At 42.0% G+C, this 23,225-nt stretch overlaps 1 protein-coding gene across 5 annotated transcripts in view; it reads right to left on the minus strand.

Moving 5' to 3' along the window:
- The window catches only part of RNASEH2B (ribonuclease H2 subunit B), a 105,177-nt gene that overhangs the window by 24,704 nt on the left and 57,248 nt on the right, over window positions 1–23,225 (minus strand). For all 5 annotated transcript variants that reach the window (XM_060079805.1, XM_060079803.1, XM_060079801.1 and 2 more), the window contains 4 exons: window positions 21,264–21,328; window positions 19,549–19,654; window positions 16,845–16,926; window positions 15,436–15,478 (listed from right to left, as the gene is read on the minus strand). In XM_060079805.1, coding sequence (XP_059935788.1) covers window positions 15,436–15,478; window positions 16,845–16,926; window positions 19,549–19,654; window positions 21,264–21,328 — 296 coding nt within the window. The remainder of the gene's footprint in view (window positions 1–15,435; window positions 15,479–16,844; window positions 16,927–19,548; window positions 19,655–21,263; window positions 21,329–23,225) is intronic.

Below are 23,225 nucleotides of genomic sequence, written 5' to 3' on the forward strand. Positions count from 1 at the left end.
TGCCTGAGCCTGCCCGTGTTCCCTCCTGAGAGTTTACTATCTCTCAATAAATCCTCGCTTTGCTTACTTGGCCTCTTGTAACTCGTCTCTGAATTCATTCTGTGAGGAAACAAGAACCTACCCTCTGGCCACATCTGTGGTAAGCCAGCCAGGAGAATTATTTGGAGGTCAAATATCCCTCCTCCTTTCCCTGGCAAGTCTTAGCCTCTCATCTCACTTGTGCTTGAGAGCCACTGCCTGACTTCTTGTCATTACTCTCCCTTTCGCTCCCTTTGCCTGTCACCTTTTGGACCTGCTTGCTGCAATATACATGGGCATGGGTCAAGCATATATAAGACACCAGGGTGCTTGCCACCACAAGACTCCTGCCGTGTAAGGATATGTGGGTCATGGAAGGGACTAGAGAGAAGATAGGTCTGTCCACCCACCTTAAAACAACTTCCATGCAACGTTTTTAGGCACACAAGCTTAAAACATAACACCCTCCCTTTCCTGTGGCTATCCCCACAGGATTATTTTAGGTCCACTTATGTCTGACTATCTTTGTCTCTGTGTCTGTCTCTATCTTGCTCTTATTTTCGTGTCTTACTTCCTTGGAAATGGGGGGAAGAAATTTGTCAGGCGTTTTCCAACCTAGCTGCCAGATCCTACATATTTCACTATTGCATATGCATAGGGTATGTCAAGAAAAGTTTCCAGCCATTTTCACAGGCAGCCAGGGACACGGACCGTTTGATTAACTGTGATCAGGTTCAACTTTGAGGAAATATAAAATGCAGCCTTACTTGGACTGTAAATGAAAGGAAATTAAGACTTTCCTAGATAACAGAAAGGAGACTTGGACACAGTCCTACATACCACCTCCCTTAGTGGCCAGTGCCTGTTTTCAGATCCTGACCACCCTTTTAGAGAAAGGGGACTGGGACCTAAATAGCTTCTGGAACTATGAAGACGTCTGTTCCAGGGGAAGACACCCTGGAACACATGGATTACTCAATGGTCAGAGAATCTATAGAGAAACCTTCAGGAAGGTCGTTCATCCTGGGTACCAGAGATGTCAGGATAGGACACAGGCCCCAGGACTCTGGGGCTGGCAGAGTTGCCATGTGGCAGGGCCACCACCCTGACATTGGCCAAAGTTGACAAGACTAGGTGAACAGGGATGCCTGTAGCCGTCCTGACAGAGGGAACCCCTAAAGGGACATCCTAATTGTAGTGCTCCTCTCTTTCACAGGAGCCCTCTCTCCCTGAAGGATCGATGGGAAGCATCTCCTCCATCCCCTCAGGGTGCATTCTAAGTCACTGGGACAAGTTTTCTCTAGATTTTTTTAAACAGGAAAAGCTCATCTTCTTCTGTAATACAGCCTGGCCCCAGTATAAACTTGAGGATGATGAGATCTGGCCAGAAAATGGAAGCCTCAACTATAATACCATCCTACAGTTAGAAGTTTTTTGCAAAAGGCATGGAAAACGGACAGAGATTCCTTATGTTCAGGCCTTCATGGCCCTAAGAGAGAACCTGGAGCTATGCAAATCCTGTGTTAGGGAACCTTGCAGGTTGGGACATGTTCAGACTATTAAAAAACCCCCTCTGGTAGTATCTCTGCAGGAAAATAAGTCTCGGACAGAAGACCCAAGTCCTCTTTCGCCATCTTCAGCCCCTCCAGCACCATATAAGCCTCTTTATCCTTCCATAACAGAAGTGCAGCCAGAGCTCCTTTGCCTCCTCTAAGAAGTAACAGGCAGACCTCAGGGGATAACCAGAGTCTGCACCCCCTTTCTTTGTCTGACCTCAACCAGTGCTGCACTCACTTACGCCAATTCTCAGAGGATCCTAGCCAGTTCACTGAAGAATTCCAGGGACTAATGCTTTCCTACGACCTTACTTGGAAGGACCTGAATGTTGCCATTTCCCACTGCTGCACCCGTGAGGAAAAGACCCGTATTTGGGTGCATGCTCAAGCATATGCGGATGGATTATACATCGTCCAAGCCAATTATTACCCTGTGGGCATGACGGCAGTGCCACTGATTGATCCCAATTGGGACTATGAACCAGGCCAACCTAGTATCCCTAGAAGAGACCACATGATCCTTTGCCTCACTGAAGGGATGAGACGGTGCATAACTAAACCTGTCAAATATGATGAGGTTAAAGAGATCGCTCAAGGTCAGGACAAAAATCCAGCCCTATTTCGGGCCTGGTTGGTAGATTCCCTATAAAAATGTGGACCCAGGTGCTTTTGAGGGACGCATTGTGCTTGCAACTTACTTCATTTACCATTTGGCCCCCGACATCCATAGGAAGCTGCAAAAGCTTGCCTTGGGTCCCCAAACCCCTCTCAACCTTCTTATGGATACGGCCTTCAGTGTCTTTAACAATACAGACCAGAGATAGCCTCATCCACCAGAGGGCAGAGAGCAGAAGCAAGAACAACAGTCCTGCAGCCTGTGGAACAAAAACTACATTCACAGAAAGATAGACAAGATGAAAAGGCAGAGGGCTATGTACCAGATGAAGTAACAAAACCCCAGAAAAACAACTAAATGAAGTAGAGATAGGCAACCTTCCAGAAAAAGAATTCAGAACAGTGATAGTGAAGATGATCCAGGACCTCGGAAAGAGAATGGAGGCAAAGATCGAGAAGATGCAAGAAATGTTTAACAAAGACCTAGAAGAATTAAAGAACAATCAAACAGAGATTAACAATACAATAATTGAAATGAAAACTACACTAGAAGGAATCAATAGCAGAATAACTGAGGCAGAAGAACGGATAAGTGACCTGGAAGACAGAACGGTGGAATTCGCTGCCGTGGAACAGAATAAAGAAAAAAGAATGAAAAGAAATGAAGACAGCCTAAGAGACCTCTGGGACAACATTAAACGCAACAACATTCGCATTATAGGGGTCCCAGAAGGAGAAGAGAGAGAGAAAGGACCAGAGAAAATATGTGAAGAGATTATAGTCGAAAACTTCCCTAACATGGGAAAGGAAATCGCTACCCAAGTCCAGGAAGCGCAGCAGGCCCCATACAGGATAAACCCAAGGAGAAACATGCCGAGACACATAGTAATCAAATTGGCAAAAATTAAAGACAAAGAAAATTTATTGAAAGCAGCAAGGGAAAAACGACAACATACAAGGGAACTCCCATAAGGTTAACGGCTGATTTCTCAGCAGAAACGCTACAAGCCAGAAGGGAGTGGCATGATATACTTAAAGTGATGAAAGGGAAGAATGTACAACCAAGATTACTCTACTCAGCAAGGATCTCATCCAGATTGGAAGGAGAAATCAAAAGCTTTACAGACAAGCAAAAGCTAAGAGAATTCAGCACCACCAAACCAGCTCTACAACAAATGCTAAAGGAACTTCTCTAAGTGGGAAACACAAGAGAAGAAAAGCAACTACAAAAAAAACCCCAAAACAATTAAGAAAATGGTCATAGGAACATACATATTGATAATTACCTTAAATGTGAATGGATTAAATGCTCCAACCAAAACAGAGGCTTGCTGATTGGATACAAAAACAAGACCCATATATATGCTGTCTACAAGAGACCCACTTCAGACCTAGGGACACATACACACCGAAAGTGAGGGGATGGAAAAAGATATTCCATGCAAATGGAAATCAAAAGAAAGCTGGAGTAGCTATACTCATATCAGATAAAATAGATTTTAAAATAAAGGATGTTACAAGAGACAAGGAAGAACACTACATAATGATCAAGGGATCAATCCAAGAAGAAGATATAACAATTACAAATATATATGCACCCAACACAGGAGCACCTTAATACATAAGGCAACTGCTAACAGCTATGAAAGAGGAAATTGACAGTGACACAATAATAGTGGGGAACTTTAACACCTCACTTAAACCAATGGACAGATCATCCAAAATGAAAATAAATAAGGAAACAGAAGCTTTAAATGACACAATAGACCAGATAGATTTAATTGATATTTATAGGACATTCCATCCCAAAACAGCAGATTACACTTTCTTCTCAAGTGCACATGGATCATTCTCCAGGATCGATCACATCTTGGGTCACAAATCAAGCCTCAGTAAATTTAAGAAAACTGAAATCATACCAAGCATCTTTTCTGACCACAACGCTATGAGATTAGAAATGCATTACAGGGAAAAAAATGTAAAAAACACAAATACATGGAGGCTAAACAATACATTACTAAATAACCAAGAGATCACTGAAGAAATCAAAGAGGGGATCAAAAAATACCTAGAGACAAATGACAATGAAAACACGATGACCCAAAACCTGTGGGATGCAGCAAAAGCAGTTCTAAGAGGTAAGTTTATAGCTATACAAGCCTACCTCAAGAAAAAAGAAAAAATTCAAATAAACAATCTAACCTTACACCTAAAGGAACTAGAAAAAGAAGAAAAAACAAAACCCAAAATTAGCAGAAGGAAAGAAATCATAAAGATCAGAGCAGAAATAAATGAAATAGAAACAAAGAAAACAATAGCAAACATCAATAAAACTAAAAGCTGGTTCTTTGAGAAGATAAACAAAATTGATAAACCATTAGCCAGACTCATCAAGAAAAAGAGGGAGAGGACTCAAATCAATAAAATTAGAAATGAAAAAGGAGAAGTTACAACAGACACGGCAGAAATACAAAGCATCGTAAGAGACTACTACAAGCAACTCTATGCCAATAAAATGGACAACCTGGAAGAAATGGACAAATTCTTAGAAAGGTATAACCTTCCAAGACTGAACCAGGAAGAAATAGAAAATATGAACAGACCAATCACAAGTAATGAAATTGAAACTGTGATTAAAAATCTTCCAACAAACAAAAGTCCAGGACCAGATGGCTTCACAGGTGAATTCTATCAAACATTTAGAGAAGAGCTAACACTCATCCTTCTCAAACTCTTCCAAAAACTTGCAGAGGAAGGAACACTTCCAAACTCATTCTATGAGGCCATCATCACCCTGATACCAAAACCAGACAAAGATACTACAAAAATAGAAAATTACAGACCAATATCACTGATGAATATAGATGCAGATATCCTCAATAAAATACTAGCAAACAGAATCCAACAACACATTAAAAGGATCATAAACCATGATCAAGTGGGATTTATCCCATGGATGCAAGGATTCTTCAATATATGCAAATCAATCAATGTGATACACCATATTAACAAACTGAAGAATAAAAACCATATGATCATCTCAATAGATGCAGAAAAAGCTTTTGACAAAATGCAACACCCATTTAGGATAAAAACTCTCCAGAGGGCTTCCCTGGTGGTGCAGTGGTTGAGAGTCCGCCTGCCGGTGCAGGGGGCACGGGTTCGTGCCCCAGTCTGGGAAGATCCCACATGCCGCGGAGCGGCTGGGCCCGTGAGCCGTGGCCGCTGGGCCTGCGCGTCCGGAGCCTGTGCTACGCAACGGGAGAGGCCACAACAGTGAGAGGCCCATGTACCGCACAAAAAAAAAAAAACAAAAAAACAATAAAAAAACCAAAAAACTCTCCAGAAAGTGGGCATAAAGGGAACCTACCTCAACATAATAAAGGCCATATATGACAAACCCACATCAAACATCATTCTCAATGGTGAAAAACTGAAAGCATTTCCTCTAAGATCAGGAACAAGACAAGGATGTCCACTCTCACCACTATTATCCAACATAGTTTTGGAAGTCCTAGCCATGGCAATCAGAGAAGGAAAAGAAATAAAAGGAATACAAATTGGAAAAGAAGAAGTAAAACTGTCACTGTTTGCAGAAGACATGATACTATACATACAGAATCCTAGAAATGCCACCAGAAAACTACTAGAGCTAATTGATGAAGTTGGTAAAGTTGCAGGATACAAAATTAGTGCACAGAAATCTCTTGCATTCCTATACACTAATGATGAAAAGTCTGAAAGAGAAATTAAGGAAACACTCTCATTTACCATTGCAACAGAAAGAATAAAATACCTAGGAATAAACCTACCTAGGGAGACAAAAGACCTGTATGCAGAAAACTATAAGACACTGATGAAAGAAATTAAATATGATACAAACAGATGGATACCATGTTCTTGGATTGGAAGAATCAACATTGTGCAAATGACTCTACTACCCAAAGCAATCTACAGATTCAATGCAATCCCTATCAAATTACCAATGGCATTTTTTATGGAAGTAGAACAAAAAATCTTAAAATTTGTATGGAGACACAAAAGACCCTGAAGAGCCAAAGCAGTCTTGAGGGAAAAAAATGGAGCTGGAGGAATCAGACTCCCTGACTCCAGACTATACTACAAAGCTACAGTAATCAAGACAATATGGTACTGGCACAAAAACAGAAACATAGATCAATGGAAGAAGCCCAGAGATAAACCCACACACCTATGGTCAACTAATCTATGACAAAGGAAAGCAAGGATATACAATGGAGAAAAGACAGTCTCTTCAATAAGTGGTGCTGGGAAAACTGGACAGCTACATGTAGAAGAATGAAATTAGAACACTCCCTAACACCATACACAAAAATAAACTCAAAATGGATTAAAGACCTAAATGTAAGACCAGACACTATAAAACTCTTAGAGGAAAACATAGGAAGAACACTCTTTGACATAAATCACAGCAAGATCTTTTTTGATTCACCTCCTAGAGTAATGGAAATAAAAACAAAAATAAACAAATGGGACCTAATGAAACTTAAAAGCTTTTGCACAGCAAAGGAAACCATAAACAAGACGAAAAGACAACCCTCAGAGTAGGAGAAAGTATTTGCAAACGAATCAACGGACAAAAGGTTAATCTCCAAAATATATAAACAGGTCATGCAGCTCAATATTAAAGAAACAAACAACCCAATCCAAAAATGGGCAGAAGACCTAAATAGACATTTCTCCAAAGAAGACATACAGATGGCCAAGAAGCACATGAAAAGCTGCTCAGCATCACTAATTGCTATAGAAATGCAAATCAAAAGTACAATGAGGTATCACCTCACACCAGTTAGAATGGGCATCATCAGAAAATTTACAAACAACAAATGCTGGAGAGGGTGTGGAGAAAAGGGAATCCTCTTGCACTGTTGGTGGGAATGTAAACTGATACAGCCACTATGGAGAACAGTATGGAGGTTCCTTAAAAAACTAAAAATAGAATTACCGTATGATCCAGCAATCCCACTACTGCGCATATACCCAGAGAAAACCATAATCCAAAAAGACACATGCACCTCAATGTTCATTGCAGCACTATTTACAATAGCCAGGTCATGGAAGCAACCTAAATGCCCATCGACAGACGAATGGATAAAGAAGTTGTGGTACATATATTCAATGGAATATAACTCAGCCATAAAAAGGAATGAAATTGAGTCATTTGTTGAGACGTGGATGGATCTAGAGACTGTCATACAGAGTGAAGTAAGTCAGAAAGAGAAAAACAAATATTGTATATTAACGTATGTACGTGGAACCTAGAAAAATGGTACAGATGAACCGGTTTGCAGGGCAGAAGTTAAGACACAGATGTAGAGAACAAACGTATGGACACCAAGGGGGGAAAACCGTGGTGGGGGGATGTGCTAAATTGGGTGATTGGGATTGACATGTATACACTGATGTGTATAAAACTGATGACTAATAAGAACCTGCTGTATAAAAAAATAAAATAAAACTTAAAATAAATAAATAAATAAATAATAGAGACCAGGCTGAGGAAGAAAGGAAGAAACAGTGTGACTTGAGAAGGGCCCATCGGCAAGCCAAGATTCTGGCAGCCATTATGGCAGGACCTAACCCACCTCCTGGTCACCCCAAAGGTACTTCCAGAAGGCTCCACCAGGTAAAGGAGCCTGTTTTAGTTGTGGGAGCCCCAAAGACTGGAGCAAGGAATGCCCAGGAAATAGGTCCCAGCCTCTACCCAAGATGCCATGCCCACTCTGTAAGAAGATGGGTCACTGGAGCAGGGAAGGGCCCTCAGCTCCAAAGGGAGCAGGGAAATTCCCCCTTGCCAGTCATGTCAGTGGTTGATTGATGAGACCTGGGACCTCCTAAGGCTCCTGAGAAGACAGTCATAATCACAAGGGAGAAACCATGGGTGACCACTGACATGGCAGGTAAACTTGTCCAGTTTCCAGTGGGCAGGGAAGCCACTTACTCTGTCCTGACTTCTCACGCTGGGCCTCTCGCCCCTGAAACTTGCTGTATCATTGGGGTAGAAGGTAGGTTAAAGCTGAAACTTCTCACCACTCCTCTACTTTGCACCTGGGGAAAGACCCTTATAACTTACAAGTTTCTTGTCATGCTTGAATGCCCTAGCCCATTATTGGGAAGAGACTTTCTTTCAGCCTTGGGGGCAACTTTTACTCTCCCTGAAAACCAAAACCAAGGCCTATTTTTGGCTGGACTATGCATTGTACAAGACATGGACAGTCCGGCCCCTAATATTTCCCCAGAAATTGAAAAACGTACAGATCCACAGGTCTGGGAATCAGGGAATCAATCCCAGGATGGGCAAAATTTGCCACTCCTTAAAAATCATCTTTTAAAGGAGGCTAATATCTTCCCTTCCAGGTGTCGGTACCCCATAAAACCAGAGGCTCGACAAGGACTCAAGCCCCGGATCTCAAAATTCATCAAATGTGGGCCTTTGGTATCAGGCCCGTCTCCTTGTAATGCTCCAATCCCACCTATCCTCAAACCAAATGGGGACTATAGAGTGGTCCAAGATCCTCAAATCATAAATGAAGCTATGATTCCTCTCCATCTGACTGTTCCCAATCCATACGCGATCCTTACTCAGACCCCGAAGGACACAGCATGGTTTATAGTCCTTGATCTTAAAGATGCCTTCTTCTGTATACCTGTTCACTCTGATTCCCAATACCTTTTTACCTTTGAATGGACTGATCCAGACACCAATATGACCCAACAATATACCTGGACTGTCCTTCCCGAGGGATTCTGGGACAGACCACACCTGTTTGGCAACGCCCTAGCAAAGGAACTTAAGGAACTTACATTAGAGATGTGGGCATTATTATACTATGTAAGTGACCTCCTTATTTTCAGCCCCTCGGAGGAAGCCTCAGACCAAAACACTGTACAGGCCCTCAGTTTCCTGGGCTCGGGGTAAAAGGTACCCCGAGCCCAAATCTCCTCCCGCAGAGTCACCTACCCGGGACGTGTTGTGGTCTAAGCCCGGGAAAGTGGCCCCTTACGACCCGGCGTGAGGAGGCAGTCCTCCACTGACAGCCACCACACACAAAGAGACGGCTCAGAACCTTCTTAGGGATGGCTGGATTTTGAAGGATTTGGATCCCTGGGTTTGGTCTCATGGCAAAGCCATTATATGAGGCCTTCAAGGGACTAGACACAGAACCTGTAGATTGGATGGGCAACTTACAAAGAGCATTTGATCAGATGAAGACCGTCGTGACTAGTGCCCCAGCCCTAGGGATCTCAGATCTAAACAAGCCCTTTACTCTGTTTACCTCAGAAAAACAGGGAATAGCCCTGGGAATTCTCACCCAAAAGGTGGGACCAATCCCATGGTCGGTGGCATATCTCTCCAAGCAATTGGACCCAGTGGCCTCGGGATGTGTCTGAGAGCTGTAGCGGCCACAGCCCTGCTAACTGAAGAGGCCACAAAACTCACCATGGGGCTTCCCTGGTGGCGCAGTTGTTGAGAGTCCACCTGCCGATGCAGGGGGCGTGGGTTTGTACCCCGGTCCGGGAAGATCCCACATGCTGCGGAGCGGCTGGGCCCGTGGGCCGTGGCCGCTGGGCCTGCGCGTCCGGAGCCTGTGCTCCGCAGCGGGAGAGGCCGCAGCAGTGAGAGGCCCGTGTACTGCAAAAAAAAAAAAACCAAAAAAACCCCCAAAAAACCCCAAAAAACTCACCATGGGTCAACCCCTTAGAGGTATTGACGCCACACTCGATACAGGGAATACCAGAAATTAAGGGACACCAATGGCTGACTGGAGGTCCTGTCACAAAATATGACGCCCTCCTTCTTAACTCTCCTGAAGTGACCTTTAAGGTATGTCAGACCCTAAATCCAGCCAGCCTTATACCAATAGAAAGCCCAGAGGAATTACCTCATTCTTGCACTGAGACCATCGAACAGGTGTACTCTAGTAGACCTGACCTTAGGGACCAGCCTCTCGATGACCCTGAAGCTGTCTGGTTTACTGATGGAAGTAGCTATATATAAGAAGCGTCCAGAAGGCAGGGTACGCCATAGTAGATCTACGTAAGATCACAGAAGCTGTTGTCCCGCCACCTCAAATCTCAGCACCAAAAGCCGAGCTTATACTTCTAGCTCAAGCTCTCAGGCTAGGGAGAGACAAGAGGATCAATATCTATAGCGATTCTAAGTATGTATTTTTTGGTATTACATGCATATGCTGCCATTTGGAAGCACAGAGGACCCCTAACTGCATAGGATTCCCCAATCCAGCACTGCCAGGAGCTCTTAGAACTCCCAGAGGCAATACAAGACTCCAAGGAGGTGGCAGTTACTCACTGCAAGGGACATCAGAAAGGAAACTCAGACATAACAAAAGGAAACAACCTGGCAAAGAGAGTAGTTCTTGTAAAACCCCTTTTACCTGGGCTGCCTTGCTCCCCCAGGTACCAACCCGCAACCCGCTTTCGTCACCTCAGTACACAATCAAGGAAATACAGCGGGCTAGAACTAGGGGATACCAAAAAGGCCCTGATGGCCGGTGGATTAAGGAAAAACAATACTACTGCCCAGAGCATTACAGTGGAAATTTTTTTAATCACTCCATGACTCCTCTCATTTGGGAAGGGATGCTTTGATGAACCTGGTAGAGAAAGTCTTCTCTGGAATGGGCCTTTCTAGAGTATCCTAGAGGTCATAGGGCCTGTAATATATGACACCATAGTAAGCCGGGGGGAAACTAAGGCCTCCACTTCTCCAGCCCATCCAAAGAAAAGGAATCTATCCAGGTAGGACTGGCAAACAGTCTTTACCCAGATGCCATCCTCCCAGGGGTATAAAAACCTTCTGGTCTTTATTGACACTTATACTAGATGGGTGGAAGCCTTTCCGACAAGGAAGGACCAAGACAGCTCAGGAAGTACTAAAGGCATTACTAAAGGAAATAATTCCTTGGTTCAGACTTGCATGGTTTTTACAAAGTGCTAACAGTCCCTCTTTTATGGCTAGGGTTACCCAACAAATCTCTAGTGCCCTAGGCATCTGCTATCACCTCCATGCTGCCCGGAGGCCTCAGTCCTCGGGGAGATGTAAAGGGCAAATCACACTTTAAAAAGAACCCTGGCTAAACTTTGTCAAGAGATGTCGTCAGAACCTTGGCCCACAGCCCTCCTGAGAAGCAGGGTGGACCTAAAACGGGGCTAAGGCTCAGCCCCTTTGAAATGACTGATGGTGGGCCCTTTTTACCTGCACATACTTTGGTGGACACTGACACCATTGAGCTCACTAAGTAACTGATTAATCTGGGGCAAGTCCAAAGGGCAATTTCAGAATCCGGAAATCAGATTTTACCAGCCCCAGCCAAGAACCTGACCCCATTCAGGTTCAGCCAGGAGATTTTGCCTCCTAAAAACATGGAGAGAAGGGTCCCCCTCTGAACAATTACTACCCAGTGGAAGGGGCCTTACTAGGTCCTTCTCAGCACTCCTACTGTAATGAAAGTATGGGGAGTCACTAGTTGGGTGCACCTTTCTAGAATCAAACCTACCCCTCCCCTGCGTCTTCAGAGGACACAGAGGATCCTGGACGGCCAGAAGAGTCCGATGGTTGAGTGAACCTCTTCAAGACCTGAAACTGTTATTTAACAAGGACAAAGAAACTTCACAAATTCAAGGCTGAGAACCCACAGTCACTGTTTGCCTTTTGCCTCCTGTTACCCCAGTCCACCCACAAATTAACCAATATACTCTGGTGGATATGGATGCTTATTACCTTCCTCTCAGTCCTTCTTACTCTCATTATCCTCTGTGGGTGCCGCCTTGGTGCAGCACCTATACCCGAGGGGGCTCTACTCAGTCCATGCTGGGTTCAAAAAGGACTGTTCACTTTTAGCTCACCTCCGCCATCATGAGGTCGTTATTCACCCTAACCTTTCTCTCCCGCTTTTGGGTGTCCACACTAGGGAAATGGGAATTTAATGCAATAGTAAATCTCTCAAGAATTGCAGCCCATGGAGAAAATCTACTCCGGTGCTGGATCTGTTATCCCCACCTTCAGAGTGACACGTACGGATTAAAGGTATGACATTTTATGCCTAAGAATGACAACCTCACTCTCACCCTGGTCAACGGTTCCGCTAAACCTATCCCTCTTGAAGTTCAAATCCCGTCCCTAACACAGCGTCCATGCTTGGATCTCACCCCTCACATTAATATTTCTAACCAATTCCAAGTACTCACTCTCAAGTGCAATGAGTCTAGCCTGTGTTGCTGCCCCTGCCCCTAGTGGCCAGTGGAAGAGGGAGGGAAAACGCCAGTTGTCCAGCATTTACAATATGGCCCTCCTGAGGCCTACAGAAAAGTCCCCACACCTCACGACCCCTCTTATAACGGTGGCCTCTCTCCTCAAGCCGCGTGGGTACACCCTCTTGGGCAAACCACGTACAGAATGGCTCAGCTCCTCAGAAGTGCGCCAGGCATGCACTCCCCCAGACGCCTGTCCCTCTGTGGCCTGAACATAAACCAGCTGCCTTCTCAGAACAACCCCAGCTCTCCTTCCCCTCCCCAGGATTGGCTGTGGCCTTTCCTTGGATAGATAATGCCCTGCTTGCGGGACAGTGCACGCTAGGCCAACTGAGTAATCAGATGAACCTAGGTGTAACCATCCATAATATCTGCCACTCCTGAAATAAGAGGCTGATGGGCCTCATCCTGGCAGAAACTGTAGCAGCTGTTGTTTGGTGGCCCCATGGGCGGCTTTGCCTACCTTGAGGCAATGCTTTGTAACCTGCCAGATATTCTGTCTACTCTGGCCAGGACCATGGGAGATCCCCCCTTTATTTCCTAGCAAGTGTGGTGATGGATAATAGACTGGCCCTGGACTCTCTGCTAGCTGAACGGGGAGGGGTATGTGCAGTAATCAAAAAAATGTGCTGCACCTCCATCAACACCACTGGCCAGGTGGAAGAAGATATCCAAAAGAGACATGAACAGGCCCAATGGCTACACACTTGTGGAAAGGGTAACCCCAGTGCCAGCTCCACATGGACTGCAGTCAGAGGGGTATCACCAAACATGACCTGGTTCCTACCCCTGCTTGGACCTCTGACTGCAATAATATTTTTGCTAATTGGGGGATCCTGCCTTTCTAATCTCCTGTTTGTGAAGTCTGTTTCTTCAGGTCACAACAGTGTCACCTACAGATGATGGTATGCCAGTGATATCAACCCATCCTGCATGAACATGGGGGCCATCAACATCCCCTGGACAGGGCTGCAGCCTCCTTCTACTCCCCACTCTCCATCTCTGCCACTGTACATGACCCTGAGACCTCCTATCTCCGACAGGGAGCAAGGTGATCTGGACCCCACTGGTAGGGACAATGCCCCTGCTCAGCTTGAAGCAGCTACAGAAGACGGACCATCGACCCTTCGACCTTAAAAGATTTTAAGGGTCCAGACTCCTCGAGGGGGGAGACGTTAGAGCAGGCAGTTAGCCAGACATGAGCAGAGGAGGGAGGCACAGGTCACGTGACAGGAGACCAGAATACATCTTGCAATGACAGGGGTTCTAGGGGCAAACACAGGAAAGCGGGAACCTCCGGGCTGACAGGAGACCATATATCTTGTGAAGACAAGGGTCCTAGAGGCAAACAAAGAAAGACAGGCACCTCCTGGTCGGAATGTAACCTTTTGCTCATTATGCCCTCATTACAGTAGAATTAGCATTGCAACCAGAGCAGTACCCATCATGCACCGGCACCATGACAGATCCGAGCAAAGCCAAATAAGGACAGAAACTCCCCCTCCTCTCGGGAAGGTGGACCTGGGATGAAAACCAGGAAATTACCCCCCAAACCCCTCCCTCCTTGATGAATATTCCGCCCAATCATTTTCACACCCCGTATAACCAGCTTGCCGAAAGGACTCACTGCTGCTCACCTGAGCCTGCCTGCGCTCCCTCCTGAGTTTGTACTGTCACTCAATAAATCCTTTGCTTACTTGGCCTCTCAGTCTCAGCTCTGAATTCTTTCTGCGACAAAACAAGAACCTACCCTCTAGCAACAGTATCAAAGGCTAAAACCTTCAAGTATAGGTTTTGATCCATTCATGAAATGATCTCTATGTTACTAAGGTAGACAGATATTTGGGAGAAAGAAATATGCTTAGCTTGTGGAGGGAGAGAAATAAGAAAGAAACAAATACACCTGTCCTCTTAGTTAGAGCAAGACAACTATATCTATGTCCCCTGGTGCTGTTGTCAGAGGTTCACTACTGGACTGGAAGAAATGTGGGTCTGACCTAGAATAACTGTACATCTTACACCAACTGACTTCCTCCAGTACTATTCTTCCAGAGAGGAAAAGATGAACCTCCTTGGGCAGTTTGCTGAAAAAGGCCCACAACTAACACTGATGTACTTTAAATTTTACGTCCTTTTCTAAAAGTCAAACTAATGAATGTTTTAGAGCCATGGCCACCTTCAAACAGGAATGATTAAAAAAAAAAATATCCTGAGCATGTTGGTCACCTCGAAGGCAGGGAAAAGGGAAAGTTGTTTAACACCCACTTTACATTCATTTGCAAGGCACTCATTACTCTTCTGGCAGGAGAATGACCTCACGGACAGGCTGTTGCATGTGTTTACTTCCCTGTGTCTGAGCAGCGCTCACTGGTGTGCAATCACGCCTGGATGTCGGGATGCTACTCTTTGCTCTCAGGTGTGGTTTACAGCTGGCTTCTCTACTCCCTGTATCTGGGAGACAAACCTAGGCCACAGCCCACAGTGCAGAGGAGCTGTGGGTGGCAGTTTGAGAACATCTGGAAGGGGAAAGGTTTTCCACTGATAGCTTCTCTGTGTTGCAGAAATCAGGCTCTATGTGCCTTTGTGCCCATGACAATTATATTTGGCAAAATGAGTTTTAGCTATGGAGTATTCCTGGTGATTAACAAAGTTAATTACAGGATCTAGCTCACTCAAGAAGACTTCATTTTAATTATACTTCTTTAATATTTTGACATAGGTATCCAGCTAAAATCAACTCTTTGATTTTCACAGCACTTTATTTATCATTCACGTAAATGCCACAGAAATAAAAATACTGATGGAGAGCCCAGTATAATCTTTATTCCACATAAGGTGAATGAGTATGTTTTAAAATATACTAAACAAAATTTATGTGGCAAAAGTATAATATTTTTCTAAGTCCTCCAAAGATAGCTTAGTCACAGCTTCTTACCTTTGATGGAGGGTCTGGCACTGAAGCTGGAGGTTCTGGAAGCCTGAGGAGTAAAAAATAAAAATCACAGTCATGGTTTTCCATAGACAAGCAAACAGAAAACCTGGGCCAACTTCAGACTTAGTAAGTCCTACTTTCATCTAGTAGTTTCACCTCCATATATCTTAATGCTCAACCACCTCAGTGGAAAGACTGAACTTTCTCTAAGTGAATAAATGTTCATTTGCCTCCTTAATTCTAAGTATTGGAATTGTTTGAGCTAAAAAACAAAATGAGAAGTCATTTGCTGAAATGGACTTGCTTTTCTTTAGCCTCTAAAGATCTGCATTTTGGTACTGTATTTTTTCATCATAAATGATGAATCTAGAATATATATAAAAGTGAAAATTATTTTAACTGTTGACAAAAAGTCATACAAACTTTACTTTTCTTCTATTAAAGTTTAATTGACATATCTTTCTCCTCAAGTCTTTAACCAAAACTTAAAAATTTCAGCAGTAAAGAATATAAAAAAGTAATGGAATACAAAGACATAAGGTCTCTAACAAGATAAGCAGGTACAAAGAAATCCGGGAAAATATTAAACAGAAGGATATGTTTATCAATTCAAAGCAGGCTTTCAACATACTATATTACTATACTACAGAAACCAGTATCTACTAAATGTTTTTTTAAAGTAGGACCTAAAATGCAATTTGCTAAAAACAGCAACTGTATCTATTAAAAAGTCATCTTATATTCATGTATCAGAGGAAAAAACTATTATAAGAATTAAGAAAGGCTATTAAATCATCACACACATGAAATCTGAACAACAGTTGCTAAAATACAGAAAATAAACATTTTTGTCAGCCTAAGATAAAGTCTTTCTATTTTATTAAAGACCATTATGAAGGAAGGAACACAAAGCAAGTCACTCTCAAACCCTTCTTCCCCCTGAAAGACACAGATTGTGTTTCATTCTTCATTGAGTTCCAAGTATTACGCATAATAAAAATACTCAGTGAACATCTAATGATAATAAAAATGGTACAAAACCTTTAAATATAACTTTCAAAAATATTATATTCTGCCGTCTGCTCTTTCCTTCCCACAAACCAAATTAGTTAAGTCTGGCTGGGGATAAAATTTTAACACAGTTCACCCTCTAATATCAAAACAACTGATAGCGCCAATCCTAACACTCAGGGGTTCCTACAACTACAAATGGTTCCTACAAACCATTAAATCAGTTTGTTCCAATCAAAAAACTATCCATTAAAAATCACCTCCAAATCATACAGTCTATGACATAACTCAAGAATAATCTCTTATCAGAAAAAGTGATATAAGCCACAAAGAAACCCTATTTCTTGGAAACCAAGAAGCACAATTATGCTTAATTATGACTAAAGCTGAGCCATACTTACTTTAAATATTTAGATAAGTCATCACTTAATTCTTTAGGGATGTAATCAGATATCAGACCATGGGCATAACGAATATAATCCTCTGAAAGAAATAGAATGGAGAATGAAAAAAAAAATTAGTAATAATTATGGCAGTTTCACAGTCAAATTGACCAGAGTTCAAATTCTGTCACTGTCTGGCCTTAGAGAGTCACTTAAGCATTTTTTGTGAAACGGGGATGCTCATATCTATCTATCACAGTAGTGGGGTAATCTGATGGATGGATATGTAGGATGATATCAAAGATATGATGAGATAATCAAGCACAATACAGTAGATGCCCACTAAATAACAGGTAAAAACTCAGGGTTCTTTTCTTAGCTGAGGCCCTTGAATACAAATAAAGTTCAAAAATCAGATGTGGGCTTCCCTGGTGGCACAGTGGTTGAGAGTCCACCTGCCGATGCAGGGGACACGGGTTCGTGCCCCGGTCCGGGAAGATCCCACATGCCGCGGAGTGGCTGGGCCCGTGAGCCATGGCTGCTGAGCCTGCGCGTCCGGAGCCTGTGCTCCACAGTGGGAGAGGCCACAACAGTGAGAGGCCCGCGTACCGCAAAAAAAACCCCCAAAAAACCAGATGTAACAATATGAAATATTCATGTCTTTTTAAAAGACTAATCTTTTCTAGGTCTGTTTCAATATGAAATAAATCTAATTATTGAACAGTAAATGAGTATGCTCATTTAAGAGAAATAATACATGATATGTCTCTATTAAGTACTTGCTTTATAAGAGTCCTGAATGTTATATATACTCCCAAACTAACAAAATGCCTTAAAAAATAGAAAAAACAAAACTCAGCAGTGAGTATAATCATTACTTCTAAAGCATTTGGATTCTCAGTACTAAAATGAAACTCTGGTATCAATTAAATACAGAACATAAGAGAAAATCTGTTTTAAAGCTCTGTTCTTTAATTCAGTATTTTTTGTAGAATACTAGGGGATAATCAAACTTAATAGATGGGATAATCACAAGGGGATATAAACTACCAAAAGCAATATCCCAGGTTTGTTGCTGGGATATTCATTTTCTTCTTTTCTTCCTTTCTCTTCTACCTTCAACGTTAGGATAACAATTTGCTTCAGTATTAGAAAATGACTGCTGCCTGGTCCACCTCATCTCAAAAAGTCTTCAGTAAGACATTTTCACTGCCAGCACAGAACTGAAAGTTATCACTGGACCCTTCTTAAAATATACTCATGGTTCTGAGTTAGTAATTATCTAATGAGTCATGAATAGACAAAGAAAGTTATTTTAAGAAAGCCAATATATCATCTGTTTGCTTCTTCTGGTAGCATATCAAGCTAAAGATCTAAAAAAGGAAAGAATGTAGAGTATAAAGCTTACTTTATGGCTGGGGAACTAAACGGTCATATAGCCAAGCCCAGACTCATATTTAGAGATTGGTACAAACACTGGCCTCAGAGCACAAGACCTGGCCTGCTAGCTAGGATGGGTAACCTTGAGTAAGTCATCTGCTTCTCTAAGACCACAGTTTTTCATTTTTAAAATGAGAAGATCTGTCTAAATAACCTCTAACACCCCTTCTCCTACTTTTACAAAAATCTATGGTTTTATCGATCCATCCATCCATCCATCAATCCATGCATCTGTCTATCTGTCCAGCCACTTGACTCAGTCCCTTCTCTTCTTTTGTTAAAGCCAATCAAAGACACTGATAGCTGGTAAACTCAGATGTCAAGGGCAAGTCTACCACTCCCAGAATGGCAGGAGCCAGCTATTATCCATATGTACAACATACTGTAAGGTGGATTTCTGCGAGTCAAAGATTCCCTGAATTACCAACAGGCCACTGTTCCTAGTTCTTTTTTTTTTTTTTTTTTTTTTTTAATGATGAAACTCTGATGTTTTGGAGTTGTATACTAGAACGGGGAACACTGAATTGGAGTTTAAAGTCAGAATAATGTCTGTTCTACCATTTCAGAAAGTTAATTGTATTAGATAGTTGTTTTTATTCAACTACACATATAAAAATAAGAGGATACTACACTGTAAAAAAGCAAAAAATTTACCTTAATAATCTAAAAGAAAAAATTGCCAATTGAATAAAGTTTCATCTAAAATCAAAATATTGAGACCTACAGTAGGACCTATGCTTCTTGAGTAAGATGCAAACAGATACAGCTCATTGGAAATCCTTGTGCCACACGAACAGTACAACAAAAAGGTTATGAGTGTGGGCTTAAGAGTCAGGCAAGCTCCATTAGTAGCTCAGCTCTACCCATTTACTAGCTGTGTGACTTTGGACACAGCCTCAGGACTCTCACTGTAAAATGAGACTTAGATGGAGGGTCAGATGGGCTAATGTGTGCACACTGGCAGCTGAGTAAAAGGCTTGGCACACAACACACCCTCAGTAAATGATAGCCAGGGTTGTTAGGGCTGTTATTACTGTTAGCGCAAAATATATATTTCTTGAATGAATGATTTAAGTATCAATTAGTGAAAAAAGTGAACTACAGCAGAAATACTACTTGGTTCTGAAATAAAATGCACACCTGCCACAAGGTCTATGAGAACACATCGGCACGAATGTGAAGCTTCTGAGACATTAAGATTTTAAAATTATAAGACTGGCATTTACTCCGGTCAGCAACTTATTCCAGACAAAAATAATTTCTGATGAAATGATTTACTTACCTTCCTTGTCACTGGAAACCGGGTCACCAGAGAAAAATGCAGTAGACTGTACCCGGGCACCGACATTTACATTATTGGTTTTTAACGCTGCCATAGTCTGATTAACCTATGAAATAACCAAAAGGGGAATATCAGGGTATTTTCAACTAACTTTAGAAACCCCATGACTTTCCAGACAGTCCTCAATCCAGTTAAGATCCAGGAAGAAGTAGTTGAGGACCTAAAAATACCTTCATCAGATATCACAAGATGAGAAGAAAGGTGAAGGGTAGTGACATCACTACAGGATGAGCTCAGTACGTGGACTTCCTAAGGCCTACACAATATGAGAGCACTGACTCTGGAGGGAGGCTGCTTGGGTTTGCTCTGTGACCATGGGCTAGTTACTTAACCTCTCTGTGCCTCTATCTATGAGAGGGGGATAAAGATAGTACCTATCTCATAGTACTGTTGTGAGGATTAAATGAGTTAATGTATGTTAAGCTCTTAGTACAGAACATGGCACAAAGCTTATATGTAATGATTTTCTAAATAGAATAAATAATATACATTTCTCACTTCCTAGGAATTTAAGAAAGGAAACACAATCAATAAACATAAACCTCACTTTGCTATTTCGTGTCATTATCATTTGCTAAGAGCAAAAACAAAATGCCAAGTTTCTGCTCAGTACTTATCAGTCTTCACCTACACAGAATTCTACTAATGCAAATACTACTTACCATTAAAGCAAATGAAAAGTGAAACATGGGTACTTTTCAAATCTTTTCACCACTCTGTACATGAGAACCTGATTAATTCGGCAAGGTTCATTTCTATGTTCCCAAGTTCCCAATGTGCTCAGTAACATGATACTACAAACATGTTTTTCACATACAAGATAGAAGAGAATCTTAGGAATCAGTACTAGAACTGGTATCCACTGAACTTACAAAAACTTTGTCATCCATAGATCTGGTCTGGCGAGATTCTTTATCACGGTGAAAGTATGCAATATCCTTAGACCAGTAGTTTTCTTGTTTTTTCCTTTACTATACCCATAATAAGAAATACACAGCAACCCAATACCCCAAAACATATGTAAGTACGTTCCATACAGTCATACTTAATACTTGCCCATACTCTGTGCTATCTTTTAATACATCCTATCCTATTCTATTCCATTCCATTCCAAGAGAAATACTGATTGTGATCCACTAAATCGATTTGAAAAACACTGCCCAAGACCTTATATTAGGTCTAATTCTTAGGATCACTAAGTTACAGGGTTTGCCTGGAAGATGACCCCTCTTCAGCATCCAGACACTAAGCCTGAATCCCATCTGCCTGGTCCCCTGTGGGTCACATGTGAGCAATGTCGACCTCTGAGACGCCTATAGGACTGACAGCATCAAGTGCACGTAGCCCTGGTATTACCTGGCTTGAAAGACTCAAGTCTACACCAACAAATAGCAAGAACTTCTTCATTCGCTGGTGAGGACCACAGGGAAATGGGGATGCAGGTCAAAGGAACACATCAAGCTAAAAAAAATACATGAATTAGGGAGATTGAAAAGCCAAAGATTCTTCTCCCACTTGGAGGTCTTTGTACAGCTTCTCTCTTGTAGTTGGATGTTCAAGATGGTCTTTGGGGTCAGGCTTACTACTTTCTCTAAATATGTTTAAAAAGGAGCATTAAACTCTTTCTGCCACAAGGCATTGGAGAGGTACTGTACCTTTTTTTCCAGCCATTTTAATGTCTTCTCTTTGCTGTACTTGTAATATTTCTTCTTGTCTATTTCTGGATTAAATTAAAAGAAAAAAAAAGACAGTGCAGTGGATTAAACAAAAAATAAACTCGTAAGTTTATATCATATACAAGATAACAGTTTTAAAATATTTCAGGGAATTCCCTGTCAGTCCAGTGGTTAGGACTCTGCTTTTACTGCAAGGTCCTGGGTTCAACCTCTAGTTGGTGAACTAAGGTCCCATAAGCCGTGAGACGTGGTCAAAAAAAAAAAAAAATTTCCTAGTATTTTACACTTTTGAAAAACTCAATTTATAACCCTGGGAGCATACTTGAGACATTAAAAAAAATCCCTAAACAGAACTGGGATACCTCAGATCTCAACCAACTATTAAATGAGTGGGAATTTAAGAAAATTATCAAATTATACAAACTGTTCTTATCACAAGGAGAAATTTTTTTCTCTTCTTTTTATTGTATCTATACAAGATGGTGGATGTTAACTAAATCTACTGATAGTCATTTCAAAATATATGTAAATCAAACCATTATTTTGTACAACTTAAACCTACACAGTGATATATGTCAATTATTTCTCAATAAAACTGAAAACAATTCTACAGATAAATCTGGAGGAAAGGTAATTTTTTAACTGAAGTATAACTGACATACAATGTCATATTAAGTTTCAGGTGTAGTGATTTGATATTTATACACATTCTGAAATGGTCACCACAATAAATCTAGTCATCGTCTCAAAAGGCAATTTTTAAAACTCAGCAAATTAACATACCGAGCAATCTTAATTTTTCTGAATAATTTTAAGCTCACTTCAATGTTTTCAATGAAAGACTCCTTTTCTAAAATAAAAATGGAAATCCCAAGAAAGAAAATTGAAGCTAAATGCAGGTGCCTATGAAGTTCATTGCATACATTCAGGAAAAGAATCTTGCTAACTATTTAGTGCTGTTCTGGTGTGATTAGTGGAGAAAGAAGAAAAGATATATCTATCTTTTAATGTATTACCAATAGAGCCATAGCTATTTCAGGGGAATTTAGATTTATGATAGGCTCAATCTGGCCCTTTATGGGGATAAAAGTTTCATCTCATATAAATTATACTTCCTCCCCTCACAATCCAGCTAGCTTTATGTAATCTAACGGCTTAATGTCACACATGGTATATGATATTAAGCTGTTATTTCCTTGGTAACACTCCATTCACAGGGTTTCTTGCTTTCTGTGAAGTCAGCAGACGCAGCTCTTCCACTCTGGGCTTCAGCCTCCATGCAGGAGTTACTTTGGTGACCACTGGAATTCCCACGGCCAGATGCAAACTCGCCACATGTGACTCTGCTAGAATTACATAGAATGACGCTTTCTCTTTCCTCATGATCATGGTGGGTGGGAAACGGAAACTGCTTGTTCTGGGGTGGTTTTCAGCAATCTGCTAAACTGCTTGAAGTTTCACTGAATGGTTGGTATGGGGAAGGGCTGGCCTGAGCTCTTGCACATTTCCTCCCCATTTCAGCCTGTGGTCATCAACACTGTGGGCAATAGGAGGTGGATGGAGTGGGTGCTGGACCTTTGCACCCATCTCCTCAGGACACGTCACTGGAATAATGAAAAGGAGGGACCATTACAAACGGCATTGCCAGAAGTTTGAGAATTCCAAGGTGCAATGCCTGCTCTCCTGGAGCCAGGACTGCTTGGCAAACAGCGTGCTGGGGAACCAAGGCAGATGAGGCTAGACTCAGCCTCCCTGGAGGTGATATAATATTTCTTTGTACAAAAATAGGGAGAATTCTAAGAGCATACAGCAATCACTTAGTACATGCGCGCTGCTGAATGAGTCTCAGACGTTCTGATCACTGCCTGAGACAATCTCGATGGAGGCTCAGTGGTCAGGTCTCTCCCAGGAATCCCACCTTGACTCTGCCACTCACTTGTC

Source organism: Mesoplodon densirostris, chromosome 17 (genome assembly GCF_025265405.1).
Source record: "Mesoplodon densirostris isolate mMesDen1 chromosome 17, mMesDen1 primary haplotype, whole genome shotgun sequence".
Lineage (NCBI taxonomy): Eukaryota > Metazoa > Chordata > Mammalia > Artiodactyla > Ziphiidae > Mesoplodon > Mesoplodon densirostris.